This window comes from Pagrus major, chromosome 24 (assembly GCF_040436345.1).
Source record: "Pagrus major chromosome 24, Pma_NU_1.0".
Taxonomy (NCBI): domain Eukaryota; kingdom Metazoa; phylum Chordata; class Actinopteri; order Spariformes; family Sparidae; genus Pagrus; species Pagrus major.
Genome location: NC_133238.1, coordinates 16737643 through 16753580, shown reverse-complemented (window position 1 = coordinate 16753580; position 15938 = coordinate 16737643). Strand labels below are relative to the sequence as shown.

Genomic DNA, 15938 nt, shown 5'->3' with positions numbered 1-15938 from the left:
AGTGTGCTGTGGTGAAGACGACAGATTTCTCTGTAGGAGTGTAAGACAGTAAAGGGATCCTTGCTTGACATCTCAAGAATATTGATTAACAGTATGTTTAAAGAGGCACTTCTTCATCACCAGTCTTCAGTTAATTACATGAAAGTGCACAAAAAAAGTTGGATTTTTCATTTTTGAAAGAAGCGATGAAATCTGAAACAAACGGCGAGAGGATTTGAAAAGGACAACTCGTTTGCAGACGAAATTCAAGATTAGTTAATTAAAGGTTTTGTCAAATACTGTCGTTCATGTTTTATAACGTTAATCCCAAACATGGCAGAGCTGTCAGGAAACCGCTGAAGAAGATCAATAATTAAATAAATCACTTACAGCCTTGGATCTCTTCAAGTTCATCCACTTAGAAGCTTTCAACCGCATCAAACATTTATCACATTATGACATTTTGAATTTAAGACATCGGATCTGATATCACAGAAGGTTTCTGCGACTCTTTAAGACCTTTATACTCCACAAAATGCAATTTAAAACCCATTTTACCCAGCAATCATTTCCAACAATATAAATACTGAAATAAATAAAACCAGGACCATGATAGAGGCCAAGTCACGCCCCTACTGGTGAACCTTGACTTTCTTGACTTGTATAATCATCTTTTAAATTGACAAACATCATAATTGTACTTCATGGCACAACTCAAACAGGATCGAAGATTGTTTGTTTCCTGCCGTTGACTACTGGACAATTTCTTTCTGAAATAAACTCCCATGATGCACACCTGTCTGTAAACAATATCAAATTGATAAATAGGTGAAGTAATCGATCATTATAGGTTTCGCTAAAATCGGCACTTTTCCATATGAGCTTCTGAACTGCTGAATGTAGACCAGTGACAAACATTACCAGTGATATAACCAGACAAGATTACAATCTTAAGGCCTTTATAAATTAAATCTCAGAGTTTTTGTAAAGATGTTTCAAGACTTTACCGTCAACTTGATAGTTTGAGCTGCATCTTTTCCTCGTCTGTGTTTTGTTTTAAATTTAGTAGCTAATTAAAATAAAAGACACATTTTTATCCTTGTCACCCCTGTGACATGACGACATATGAGACTATTTCAGGTCGACTTTTGTCTTTAATAGCCATTAAGTGCATTTACATTCTGTGGTTAACTCTATTTACGGTTGTCTTCACTGTTGGTGGCGGGGTCCGCCATCATTCCACTGAAACATGTATGAACCTAGCATTATTGCTTCCCACCGCTACTCCTTTAAATTAAAAGCAATTATGACCATTCAGATCCTCTGTTTAGCCTAATTTTGATCCTTGTCAACCCACAATTTTTTCCTGCAGTAGCCATTAAGTGCATTTACGTTCAATATTAAATCTGTATATAGTAGTTTTCATTGTTGGTGGCGGGGTCCGCCATTTTCCACTGAAAGTAATCCGGCATTATTGCTTTTAATGTAATCTCAGTGATTTAATTCTATCTATTGATAATCGGTCTCACTTAACTGCTCACTTTCTTCACACCATATCAGAGCTGGTTGACGCTAATGCTAATGCTAATGCTAATGCTAACCCAACATTTCCATATCAAAAGCAATTATGACCCTTCACCCCCTGCGTAAACTGGTCCCTTTTGTCAAAATTAAAATGCAAAAACAATCAAAAACATTATTGTTTGCAACAGAGAATAACCCCAGTTACTTCTTAATAATGTAACCACTTCAAAACAGCAGTTCTGCTGAATTAAAAATCCCCATTTTGTCAGATATCATCACGTTTCTTCACTTTTTACAGTAAATTAAGTTAATAACTTATCAAGAGGCACATTTTTCTTTTTACATTTGAAGGATTTTCCTTCACACTTCACCAGTAAAGGGCCTTAAATATAGTGCACAGCGCTCCGAGGTGAGTTAGCTTCCACGCCACCATCGCACCTCCAGCTTAATCCAAACCTGCTAATACAATCCATTAAAACAAGTCGTGAGTCCCAGAACCAGTTTAAAAATGAGTTACAGTATTTCCAACTTGTTCCCAAAACTATGTGAGATGTCCTGGACATCACTGCCTTGTCAATATGCTACAAAAACAGACTATTTCTGAGATTTTAAGACTGAATTCAAGACAAACCGACTTGTTCAGACGGATATTTTTGCAGAAATAAAATGTGCAAATTAAATAGTTTCTAGGTGAACAGTCAGTCTGCGTCTTCTGCTGTGAATGCTGGGTTTTCTTGAGGTCCTCCTCTGTTCGAGGGTGGGTTTGTTTGGTCCTTGCTAGAGTCTGTGGTGTTTGGTTGTGTGGGTGTTTCTGTTGTGACGCCATCACCGTCCTCGCTCGGGTTTCTGTGTGACGTCGCCACCGCCTCGTACTCGGCCGACGCCTGCTGGTTAGGTGCCTGGCAACAAGAGCAACAAACAATGACAATCACGCATTTCTAAGCACCAGGAACATTTTATATTATGTTATATTATATTAAGTCTAAATCTCCTCAAAGAAGACAAAAAAACAAAAAGCTAGCTGAAAAAACTTGCTTCACTTGCTGCTAGTTATCAAAAACTTACAGTTTTAACATGTTAGCTTCTACTAGCTAACATATCTGAGATGCTAACCGGCTGCACAAACAAACTGACTTATCTGATCCGTCTTAATCTCTCACTGAGATCCAAAATTGGTGGGGTCGGGGGGGGTGGGGTTACATCACCGGGGAGTAATTCAGGCGTGCATGAACCTCACAAGACGTCATGAAACGGGCGTGGGAGGAAGGTTCACAACACAAAAACACACATGCATGAACACGCCCCCACACCCTACACACACACACGCAGGTATAGATGAGTCACCGCATGCACGCAGAGGAAACCCTGGACACCCCCCCACGCACACACACACACAAACACACACACACAGTAGTTTTCCATCGACCTTTGCACACACACACGTCTCACCTTTCTTAAGTGTGTGTGTGTGTGTGTGTGTGGGCAGCCGGTGACAGGAGGAAGTGTCGGAGAGTTCAGGTTGGTGGGAGTTAATGAAACATTAATGTTAAACTAACATAGAACATATGGAAAGAGTCTTATTATTAATAATAATAATAATAATAATAATAAATGACACCAACTGTTGCTATGGTAACACAAGCATTTCCAATTACTTTCACCAGTACGAATTGTACTCGAGTAAAAGTTAAGATACTGTGGTAAAATATAACTTTCACCTGTACGAACACTACTGAAGTTAAAGTTAAGACATTTGGGTGAAAGCACGACGTGATAACTGTGTCGGACACGTGTCATTTCCTTCACCTGCAGCGGTTGAACCTCTGGAGGAGGTCCGCCGTCCTTCACCAGGTTCATCTTCTCCTTGATCTGGAAGATGGCGAAGGCGATGGTGACCCAGGGGGCGCCGGTGAGCACCCAGGCCGGCCTGGTCACGTCCTCCTGCTCCTCCTGGTGCTTGGTCTTCTTGGGGGGCACGGCTGTGGCCTTGCGAGCAGCGGCGGGGCTACCGACGCCGTTCTGGCTCTGCACCAGGTCGATGGTGGCGATGGGAACCGGGCTGGAGGGGACCGGGATGTTCTCAGCCAGCATTTTGTCCTCTGAGGAAAGAGGAGGCGGGAGGAGAGATTTAGATTTAAAGGCAGGTTTAAAGAAGTCTGGTAGATTTTGTCCGGTTTCTCAAAACTGTCCAGAGTTAACCCTCTTCCCAAACAAATCCATAAAGGATCTAGGAGCTTTTAGGAGCCCACCTTTCTCCTCAGTCTCTCCACTGCGGTACTGGATGAAGGCGAAGATGAGGAGGATGATGAGGGAGGCCATGCCGATCCCTCTGAACGTCTCTGCAGCACCTGAAAGCCAAACAGACGTCACCAGAAGGAAAACTGGACTCACATCCTGAAGTCTAAATATCTCAACCAGAGCTGGAATAATCCCCTTTTCCACTCATGATCCGCCGCGTTTGTACCAAAGTAGTTGACGAACACTCCTCCCACCATGGCTCCACAGCCGCGACCCAGCCCGAGGTGGAGGCCCTGCAGGATGCCCTGCGCCGACGTCCTCAGGGCCGGAGGCACCGCCGCACTCAGGAAGGAGATACAGGCGGCCCAAACTGAGGCGTGCGTCACACCTGGAGGACACACAGGGACAGACACGGGTCATCCAGTCAGTCACGTTTTATTATTTATCTATTTTATTGTCATTCTACTTCTTTATCATACATTTGAACGTGTATTGTTATTATTGCTTGTTTAATCTTTTATTATCTTTATCTCAAGGAATCAAGAGAAATGGCCGACCTCAATCAGTGTATTGTTATTTTGTCGGCTGCTTTTTGGACGACTTCACGTCTTTGAGCGAACAGCTGAGAGTCATTTGTCTTCGAGTGTCTTGGCTCCAGATTCAGTGGTAAAAATCACACTTTATTTATCAGGGTGACTGAAACTGAGATCACAACAAACCACTAAGTGAAATATGATGGGAACATTAATAATTCAGCCTGAGCTTTGTTTAAATCTCCTTAATAAACACACTGCTTTTGTTCGATAGAGGCCCGATAGTTTGAGCTTTTGTTGCATTATTTTATTTATGTTAGCTTATTTGTCTTTTCTTTTCATTTGTAAGTATATTATGATTTTATATTAGTAATTATATTATCATTTTATGTTACTGTGATCTTTATTGTCTTTATTTCACGTCTACTTGTAAATTATTTAACTGAACGTGTATTTCTGTAAAAGTCAAAGTCAAAATTTCTTCCTAAGTATATTATAATCTTATTGTTTTTTAAATAAGGTGTTAAAATATTACTTTGGTCAAAGTAAAAGTCTCCCATATGAATAGTTCTTGAGTAAAAGTCTCTGATATTAAATGTACTTATACATCTATTTACATGTATATTTAATAGATTTAATGTCTACATTTCATAGTTTGTCCACCAGAGGGAGCTGAAACTGTAACGTCTGCTGCTCAGTGCACCTTCAGGTCATAGAGGTGATCTGTGTCTTAAATGTGTGATGTGTTCATGTAAAATCATACATGTTGATCCTGGCATCAGCCTAAAGATCTCCAGTATGTGTCAGTCTGCAGAATTGATTTCCTTAATGAAGTAAAGTTCAGCTGGAACATGAAAGTGACACCTTTTATTTTGGCAACAGTGCAGCTTCCTGTCTGAGTCTGACACGCGTCACATGACCACAGCAGCTTATCTCACATTACAGTCAAAGTGAAGCTCTTCCTGATATTTGCTGTTGTGTCTGATCTCAGCAGAGAATTTGAATTCTCAGTTTGAAACGTTTGTAATTGTTTGACTCGTCGGTTTCACAGTCAAATCAGTCGGCGAGCTCGAGGCTGAAGTGTGGAACTAGTTTTCTTGTTTATTCTGTGAGGCGCCGGTGTTTCCTCAGGGCGGACAGCTCAAACAAACCAGCCAGACTCCACTGATCATCCACTCCACTTTCTATTACCACCGTTTTCTCTGAGTCACTTCGTCTCTGCTTTGCTCCAGGAAGTATTTAAATCCTGAACTTAGAAGTCTCACGGAAACTTTGACATTTAATAGTGACACTGACAATATTATCGTATTAACAGATCTTTCTTACTCCGGTTAGAGAAGAGAAAGCTGAAGCATCCACCTGAAATAATCCCACCTCCTCCCTCCTGAGACGCTCTTTCGCTGACCAGCTGGGTGACGAGTTCATGACCTTCAACAAGCTCTCTTGGTCTTATAAACACATAAACAAACAACTCTAGATGCCACAATCACTGCTAATAACTTAGCGTAGCCTCTTAGGCAGGAGCGTAGGTCGACAGCCTGTCCAATCTTTTTTTATTCAGGTCAAATTAGACGGCTTATTAGAGGCCTGTGACAGCCACAGATACTGGATTTCTCTCTGTTATTTGTCAGAGCATTTGGTTTATTGATTGTTGTCGGGATGTTCAGAGATTTTCCACAAATACGACTCCCAGAATAACTCCCCAGCCCGAGCTTTTTAGGAGTGATGACTCTGAGAGGAAGTCTGATGCTTGATGCCAAAGAAGTCTAATGATGTGATCTGGTGTTAGAGGTCATTTCAGGTGACAAAAGGTGTTTTGTTTTGTTGCCTTTTCATCCCCTTTTGTCTCCTTTTCTGTATGAGCTGTGTGAACACCATGAAACAATAATACATGTTGCCTTCAGCCGTTTGACTTTATCAACACAGATCCTGTGAAAGCACAAAGTTCATGTGAGTTCTGACCGGATGATCCAGCTTCGCTTTCGGAGGAAAGCGTCCGTCTGATAAGCCTCCTGTTAGACAAACACACCCCGGTTCCTGTCCCCTCCCCTGGGTCCTAGCTTCCTAAACGTCCTCCCTGCAGGAACGAGCGTACGTTACCTTGAAGGACCTCCATGGGCAGGACGGTCCAGGCGTTCTGCAGGTACGAGATGTACAGGTAGCGAGCTGTGTTGCAGGCCAGGCCGATGTAGAGCACCCTGAGAGGGGAAAGATGGAGGAGGAGAGAAGGTGAAGGGTAAAGATTGTTAAATGTGGTTGCAACTAATCAGCTGACAGCATGAAACAGGTAGAAATGCACCAAAATACAGACGGAAAAAGCCTAAAATATCAAATTTACTATCATATACGACAAAAAAAAGCATCAAGTTCTGAGGTTTTTTTGGAAAAACTCTCAAAACTATAAATTGCTCATCAAAATAATCAAGTTATAATATCACAAATGCCAATCACAGGTTTGTAAAGTCCAAAGGTACAAACAAAAAAACACACAACACTAAAAATAAGAAAACTCTTAATGTACATTTAACTGATTGTTACAGTTTAAACATCAGAAACAAAGACAAACATCTAACGTGATGTATTAAATATCTTTCCTGCATCAGCAGCAGTAAAATAAAAGCAGAGGCACTAAACTAAGAACATGTAAATCTTAAATCTGAACGGCTGTTAAAAGCAAACTTAGTTCACTCTTATAAAAACCGTCTAAAAACGTTCTTTGCTCTCAACAGGACAAACTAATCGATGTGAAGGCGACACACCCTCTAAACGTTCATGCGTTCATCACCTCATGAGATTAATTCACTGTTTGTTCAGTTTGCTGAGCACACAGAGGAGACAGATGGTCTGAAGACAGCTCAGGATCTCACTTCTAACTCGTTTTTTTTAAACTTATATGAGCTATTTGAGTTGTAGCTGTCCTAACCAGACACGTCATGTTAGCATTTCCCTCTGATGTTAACAGCTGTTAGCTCGGGGACATGAGCTCAAACAAGGAGTGCTAATAAAGCTGATATATGAGAGCACATCAGGTGAGACTGACTTATTATGTTGATGCATCAACAGTCAGACAGCTAAAACTGATGCAGTGCTGCAATACGATTATCACATTTACTTTTATTTAAGGATTAATGGGCCGATTATGCAGCTTAGTTTATAAAATGTCAAATTTCAACAGTCCAAACCCCAAAAACTCTTCATTTACTGACAGACATCACAAAGAAAAGCAGCAAATCCTCATTTTAAAGAAGCTTGAACCAACAAACGTTTGACATTTTTGCTTTAAAAATTACTAAAAATAACTGATTATCAAAATACTTTGCAACTAATTTTCTTTCGATGGACTAATTGATGTCATACTGAATATTAGAAACTAGCAGTCTGCTGTTTATTTGAATTTTCTTTCATCAAAAATGCCAAAATATTCAATTTAATATCGGAGAAGACAAAGAAAAGCAACAAAATCCTCAAGTATTTAGAAGCTGGAACCAATCAAATCAACGATTCATCTCTTCAGAATAACTGCTGATTAATTTTCTATCGATCAAGTAATCTATTACATCATTACATACAAAAAACTGTCATATCAAGGCAGCAGGGGGCACAAAAAATAATAATTGTAAAATAACAGAAAATAACTGTCACAAAGTTTTTAGCTGTAATTTTACAGAAGATCCTGTTTAATATTTGGCCTTTATAATGTTTTATTAAGGATATTTACACATATTAAAACAATGAAATGACCTGAACTCAAATAATCAGGTTTAAACTTGTGATAAAATGTGTTTATTTAATGTAATTAAGTGAAGTAAATGTCAGAAAGTTCCCCAAAACACATTTATTCAAAGTTTCTGTTGTCAAAACGAACAAATCTACATACCTACACAATACTTCTACTGTTAGTCACTAATTATATCTTATTTAATAATAAAATGTAATCACAGTATTAAACTCGAATGTAACATTTTCAATTAAAAGTATTTTTATGTGAATTTTCTTTTAAATGTGAATTTTTTTCATGTTATTTTACGCTACAAATGTAAATTCAGTCATTTCATGTACATTTATGGATATTTGTGTGCATTTCAAAATACAGGAAATCAGTAAAATAAACAGAAAATATTCGGTAATGTAATTTATTTTTGGCCGAGCAGAAACCATCACTTCCTCCTGAAGCTCAGTGATTTCCTCCAGCAGCTGCTCACTGTAGTTTTTAATCAAACAATCAGGACGAGATGTTTTTCGGGGACTAATTTGAACAGTGGATTAAAGCAGTGAAGCACAAACTGACAACAGGGTCAACACAGCGCACCTGCAGGTGACTTATTAACATCCTCTGTGTCTGTATAAAGACGGATCAGGTGTTTCTGCTCAGAGTTTCCAGCGAAGGAGGAAGTGTGTCTACAGCAGAGCGCCACATCCTCACACGCCGAACAACAAGAAGGAAACACGCAGCGTTAGATGAACTGAGACTGCACAGCGGCCTAGCTTGAGGTTAATAGCTTCAAATATTTGCAACCATGTGTAACAGCTGTTTAACGACAGTACGGCAGCAGAAGAACGGGCGGAGTTTCCCTTTAAGCAAAGAAATGTGCCAGTGTTAACTGTCAGCTGTGGCTCGAGGCAAAGCCCCGTTAGCTAGAAGCCAGTTCGTCTCACGGAAAGGTTTTCAGCTTATACAAACAAAATAATGAATGAATGAATTAAAAAACGTTAGCTGGCTTAATGCGCTTGCTAACGTCGGTTCACTGCAAGTCTGCAAGTTTATTTAGTACATCACCAGACTCCCTTTACAAATCGCACAATTTTAGGAGTTGAGAGAAACTTTATGAAACAGCCACAAATTCTAAATCATTGGTGCCTTTCTTGTAAATGTACTTTAAATGTTTGTTTCCTATTAAAATAGTGTCTAAAAGTACAAAATACACCATCATCAAAACACACAAGCAGCTGTACAAAAAAACAAAATAGATCAAAGTCTCTAACATACGAAAATATAAAGTTTGGTCTCCAGCTGGAGGACACGAAAACATAGTTTGGAGAAAAATAATTTTACTGTTTTGGCAAAATATTTCTTATTTTTATCTAAAGAAGATCACGTTATACAAATAAATATGTAAAGAGCTGTAAAATGTATCAAAAAACATCAAATAAAAATGACCTCTTGTGTTTTATTTCCTTATTTTTGTTCATGTTTTGTCATTTCTCTTTGTTTTGTAGTTGTTGCTGGACTGTGTTCTCTGCTGATATGTGCTTTTTATTTTCATTTTGGATGAATAAACGAATAAATGAAGGTAAAAAAAAAAGAAACTCGTGACCTGCTGCACAACATCGTGGCTACTGTTTTAGATTTTCCTCGATCTTCTGAAGCTATTTTTAATCTCTTCAGGCTGCTAAAAATAAACTAAAGGCAAAGCCGAAGAGTGAGCACACGTAGACGTTGTAGATTCAAGATCCTGCCTGAGTCAAATCAATAACAACAGTGACAGAGGCGCCACTCCTTTCTCTTCGGCTTCACCTCCTGTTGAGTCATGAGTCGACAGCAGAGACGTCGAGTGTTTCCTGTGCAGCTGAAATCTAACACCACGCTCTCGAATGTCCCCGCTGCCTGCGAGCTCCGGCCCCAAGTCACTCCGACGGAAACCCGCAGCATCAATGACGCCATTGTCTCAAACATTCACTGCTCGCTGCCGCGGGGCGCAGGACGGATCCGACCGCTCAGTTTGAAGCACTTGATGCAGAAACACTATTTACTGTGACCCATTAATCATCAGGCCGGACTGGAGGCAAATAAGGTCACCAGAGAGGAGGAAGTGACGGACGATTATCTGATTTTTACTCTCTGTTCTCAGGCTTAATGCTCTGAAACTGAATCCAGCGCCCACTGGTTCAGTTTAGCTTTTAACAGCTATTTTATATTAAAGTCAGTGAACTAAGCTTTAGTTAATAAGTCATGAAGCAAAAATAAATGCATTATAAATGATGTATTACCCTTAATAAGGCATTGTTCTTGCTTTAGATCCATTAGATGCAAAAAATGAACTTTTAATGGCATAATTAAATATATATTAATCCTAATAAAGCAACAAAAAAGCTTAGAAAAGGTTAACAATGACATTATAGCTAATTAAGTTAAACTTTTATCAACGTCAAGTCCAATTTCTGGTACTTTACTTGAGTATTTCCATTTTTTGCTACTTTATACTTCCAATGGAACAGATGTTATGTTGTTTAACTTTATATTTAGAGAGAAAAATGCTGAATATTGACATATGAGGCTATCATTATCACTTATATAATCTTATTAACACATTATAATGTTATTTGGCGTCTTATGAGGATATATAAACGTGTATTTAAATATATAACATTCTGTCACATTTAGATCATTTTGCAGCCCTGGTGGAGGTACATGCATCCATCAGGTTCTTTCCAGTTTAAAATGTCAATGTTTGCTGACAAATGTTTAAAAAATGAGTCTGTTTGATGAGTTTCAGTTGGTCAACATCACACAGTCCAACAACTAGTCATGAAACTGTCAAGACAATTATTCTTACAATCCATTCTATGATGTTTCCTGTCTTATATGACTGTAAATGGAATATTTGGGATAAATGGAGTAAATTCTGACATTTAAAGAAGTCACTTTGGGCTTTAACGATAATAATATCAGATAAATTAAGAAATAAAAGTTGTTAAATGAGGCCTGAATGCTCATGTGTGTCTTTTACCTGACGTGTCCGACGAGCTCGATGAACTTGTGGCTGGTGAAGTAGGCGGCGAGCTCTGAGATGTGGCTCAGGACGGAGCAGACCCCGAACAGAGTGGTGGTCCCCTTCAGGTCCTCCAGGTGCCAGAACAGGAAGGTGAAGACGAAGCCGTAGCCGAAGCCCATGAACCAGGCGACGAAGAGCACGGAGCTGTAGCGCACGCTGCACAGGAGCTTCAGCAGGTCGCTGTAGTGGAACTCCTCCGGGGTGTCGGGGCTGACGGGAGTCTGGTCCGAGGAGGAGGAGCCGGACTCGGGTAACCCTCTCGGGATGTCCGCCTCCGCCACCACCCCCTCTGGGACCTCCTGCTGGTAGTTGGCACCGTTTTCGAAGTAAAACTGAGTTGCGACGATTAACGTCACAGCTGTCAGCACGCCAAACGCGATGAAGGCAATCAGGTAGTTGTGCAGGCGGACTTCGGGCACGTCGCAGCCCTTACCTTCAATCTTGCCGTCGACGTGCGTGTTGTCGATCCAGATGCCCACCAGCAGCATGGCGATCCCCCAGCCCAGTGAGCCCCACATCCTCTGCAGCCCGTAACGGTTGCGAGCCTTCCCGAGGTACTGCAGGGTGATGGTGTCCACGATGGTGATGGCAGGGGCGCTGAAGAACTCGCCCACAATGATGATGAGCAGGATGAGCAGGAAGATGGACTCCACCTGGTCCTTGTTGTAGATGATCATGTACTCCTTGGCTTTGGTTGGAGCAGGGGAGGTAGTGGTGGTGGTCGTGGTGGTGGTGGTGGTCGTGGTGGTGGTTGTGGTCGTGGTGGTGGTGGTGGTGGAGGAGAGGGTGGTGTTTGGGGTGTGCAAGGTGGTGTTCGCTGCTGTCGTGAGAGGAGGCGTAGTCACGTTGGTGTCCACGCTTCGCACCTGCCTGTGGAGCTCGCCGAGAAAGGAGTCCAGGAGTTCAGGGAGTCCAGGGAAGTCGAATAGGCTCCGTCGGGTTCTGGTGTGGTTGGTGGAGTTGCTCACCTGCGTGATGTTAACGTGCGGGAGAGTCGTCATCAAGGGCGGTGCCGTCGTCAGAGGGGCAGCACCTTTCTCCACACACTTCATCTCAGCTGGTTTGACGAAGCCGATGCCGAAGTTGAACACCAACCAGCAAAGAACAGAAAATAACAAAACGGCTTTTCCCTTCTTGAAGCGGTCGGCCACGACGCCCCAGAAGGGGGCGCTGCAGAATTCAATAAAGTAGCGAATACCGACGAGCAGCCCGCTGCGACTAGCCGACAAGCCGAGCTGCTTGTAGTAGACGGCCAGCAGAGGGTACAGCGAGCCGTAGGCGGCGTAGAAGAAGAAGTAGAAGACTTTGGAGATGAGGAGGTGGCTGTTGATGCGGAGGCACATCCTCTCGCAGCAGTCGATGGACTTCGAGGCCGACGGCTGTTCGGGCGGGGCGTCGGCGGCGGGCGCCGGCGTCTCGGCGACGCCCGCCTGCCGCTCCATGGTCAGGGTGTTGAAGGGCTCGGCCAACACATACCTCCTCTTCTGCTCCTCCTCGTCGTCTGTCAGGATGGCAACCTTGTCGTCAGCTGCCATATCTGGAAGATAAGGAAATGAGCGTGAGAGCGACCGAGCAACGTTCAATAACCAAACGATGCTGAAGTTCTGCTGCTGTGGCAACTGAAACACCTAAAGACACGACTGCCTTTAAATGATTTACAAAATGTCTCTTTCTCCAACATTTATACTTTATTTAATCTGTAAAACTAACAGAAACAGGTCTCAGAGGAACGTTTGGGGAGTTTTTTGGTAATTAAAGTGATTCAGGGATGTTTCCTGTCCTTAACAGAACTGTGAATAAAGACACAGACACATGTAGAAGACTTAAATAAATAAATGGGGTCATAAACATATAAATAATCTAAAAAACAAATATATACATTAGTCAATATATTTCAATAAATAAATGTTATTTAAAAAGGAAATTTTTTTGTATCGTAGGCATATTTATGTTTGTATGTGTTCAGTTAATAATGACTAAAATGGCATTTCCATACAAACGATTCAATATTCTGAGTGTTATAAAGTATCAACTGTCATATTTAAAACTTTAACCATATTTACTTTTATGAAACCTGTATTTTATCTAAAGGGCAATGAAATCACTGCTTTTATGTGTTTTCACAATTAAAATAAAGGTTATATTAGTCTAAAAATGTCTAGTTGTCTAGTTTTTTTAAACTATTATGTCTGGTTTGAGTAAAAACAGTCACATTTTAGTACATTTGGACACATTGACTGATTAAATATCATTTTAAAAGCTTTGAAACAATTCAGTTTTGTGAAACCTGCATTTTTACTGACAAAACACACAAAGAAAGAGGAGCGGGCAGTGAAATAACACATTTATTTTGTGTTTTCTCAGATGAAATAAATGTTACAGAAATCTGAAAACAGTCTTGTGAATAAAACAATGACATTTTTGTAATTTTGGACATTTTGACTAAATTAACCTGTTTGTCGTATTACTGATAGAGATTTAATACTAAATATTATTATTTAGTACTGCAAATGTTAACAGTCTATTCACCTTTATTTTTTAAATTAGTGGAGTCTGGATGGAATAAAAACAGTCAAATTTGAGTAATTTGGGACATTTTGACTCTATTTTTGTACAAAAGGGGGCTAAATTAACCTGTTTGTCATATTATTGATTGAGGTTCAATACTAAGTAGTATTATTATGGTCTGGATGAAGTAAAAACAGTGAAATAATCTTTTTTTCTGTCATTAAAACTAAAATAACGTGAACACGTGCTGCTGTGGACCTGAACAGGGCCCTCTGGAGGCTCTGTGGAGGTCCAGGAGCCCAGTCTGAGACCATGAAATCGTGACTGATCGATACATATTGATTAATATTCTCAGACATCAGCTAAACAGCAGCCGGTGCCGGGCGGCTCCGCGGCCCAGTGCGGGTCCCCGGACCGCCGCTTGAAGCCCGTCCCTGCCTGTCACTGACGGTCCGATGCGGAAGTAGCTGTCATCCCGAACAAAGCGACTTTATTTGGGCCGGAAAACAAAACAAACGCAACATTTCTCAGCCGGTAAATGACGCTAATTAGCTAAAATGGCGCCCGTCATTTAAAAACACAACGTGAACGAGCAGGAAACGAGCAGCTGTGACGTGATAACATCAATTAAAGTGTGTAAACGTATTAAAAATACACTCAATGTTAAAGAAGACATTTAATTTAAAGAGAAATTAATGGTCTCACCTGCTCAGGTCACCGCTCCCATTAAACTATGACTGCGCAGTTTCTGTTGAATTTCTCTCCTCGTTCGGACATTTTTCACACAAAAAACGTCATTTTTGTGACTTTTTTTCTTCAGCGGATAATGTTTTAAAATCAGCGACACGTCCTCGTGTTTTTATGTCCACAGGAGTGCGAAGTGTTTCTGTCCCGGTTCCGTGTGTCTCTTTGTACTGAAGAACAACAGCAGCAGCTCGTCGGACCGGAGCTCCCACCTGTCCTCACACGGACCCGTCAAGTCCGCCATTACGGCTCTACAGCTTCCGGCGCACGCTTCCAAAATAAAACACAAACATATGTCGCTAATTAACTCATTATTTGTTTCGTTTGTTTGTTGTTATTATTATTATTTTATTTTATTATAATTAATACAATATAATTATCATGACATAATTTATAGTTTTAAAATTAGTTTCGAGCGATATTCAACCACAGGATTTTGCTTAAATTCGATCATAGCGGCGTCAAAATTCAGCGATTTATTTGTTCAGCGATTTTTCGCAGTAAAAATTATAAATTAAATCACCTTTCAACCAAAAAATACACAAAAAAAACGCCCAAATGTGCAACAGAAATGCCCCATCACCCCTGAAAATCCCCCCCAAATTACTAAATAAGCTCTGTAAAGTCCCCAAAATGCCTTCCCCACCCCGCAAAATTGACAAACACGCCCCCACAAAATTTGCCAAGAAAAGACCCTAAAAAAGCCTAAAAAATCCCCCCAAAATCCCAAATCACACCCCTAAAATAGCCAAGAAATAAAATTAGCTCCAGCTTTTTTTTTGTCTTAAGTTGCTCTAAGTGAAATACTTTGCATATTTGTTGTCTAGTTGTTTGTTATCTAATCAGTTCCTTGTTTGTGTCTTCATCCTTAAAATGTTTTTGTTTTTTTGACACAATTGCTATGCTTTTATTTTGTTGACTTCCTGTAGCCCTCAGTGCTACATGCTGTTGTTTTGAAGCAGCCGATGGACTCCACCTAAAGGTCTCCTGTGTCTCAATTAAAGGGGAAACTTCCATTAATCACACATGAAAACAATCCATTAATTGGTTTTAAATTGACACAACAGACTATAGGACTCTGGTCAGAGTCCTCATGGGAATGACTGGGTATAAAAATAAAACATTTAATCACCATAAACACGTGGTTGAGGAGCACAGATGTATTAGCTGAGGACATATTATGACATTATTATTTTTTTCTCCCAGAATTCAATATAACATGTTTAGTAAATTTGGAATATGTATAGAAGTTGCTAAATTAACATGTTAGAGGTGATAGTGTCATTTTATCTTCTGTTTTCCAAGGAAGAGGCCACATTTGTTACAAAACTAATCAAAAGTAATGTAAAGTGTAAGTTTTTATCCTTTTTTAATCATAGAAAATCAGCCAGAAATTGTAGTTATAGCTGCATAAATACTAATCAACATGGATCTAAACATTTTCCTCTCACGGTGGTTCAGGAAAGTGTCATTAATGTTGATTTTAAGGTGTGTGTAGTGCCTGGAAACACAAACCCCACCCATGTGGTGTCCACTGCAATACACTCATTCACCTGCAGAGGACACTGTAGCCTTCTGTTTTACATTGAGAGAGTTGACGTGTTCAGAAGTCTTGAGTTTTTTATTGGTGATGTGATAT

General features: G+C 40.4%; 1 protein-coding gene across 1 annotated transcript; it reads right to left on the bottom strand.

The window, feature by feature from the left end:
- Window positions 1–1113: 1113 nt before the first annotated feature.
- On the bottom strand, window positions 1114–14531 carry LOC140992229 (major facilitator superfamily domain-containing protein 6-like). The gene is made up of 7 exons (XM_073462516.1): window positions 14261–14531; window positions 11003–12584; window positions 6375–6472; window positions 3968–4129; window positions 3753–3851; window positions 3310–3602; window positions 1114–2402 (listed from the first exon to the last, which is right to left on the bottom strand). Exons 2-7 carry the CDS (start codon window positions 12580–12582, stop codon window positions 2202–2204), a joined length of 2433 nt encoding a protein of 810 aa, XP_073318617.1. The 5' UTR covers window positions 12583–12584; window positions 14261–14531; the 3' UTR covers window positions 1114–2201.
- Between the last annotated feature and the right edge of the window lie 1407 nt (window positions 14532–15938).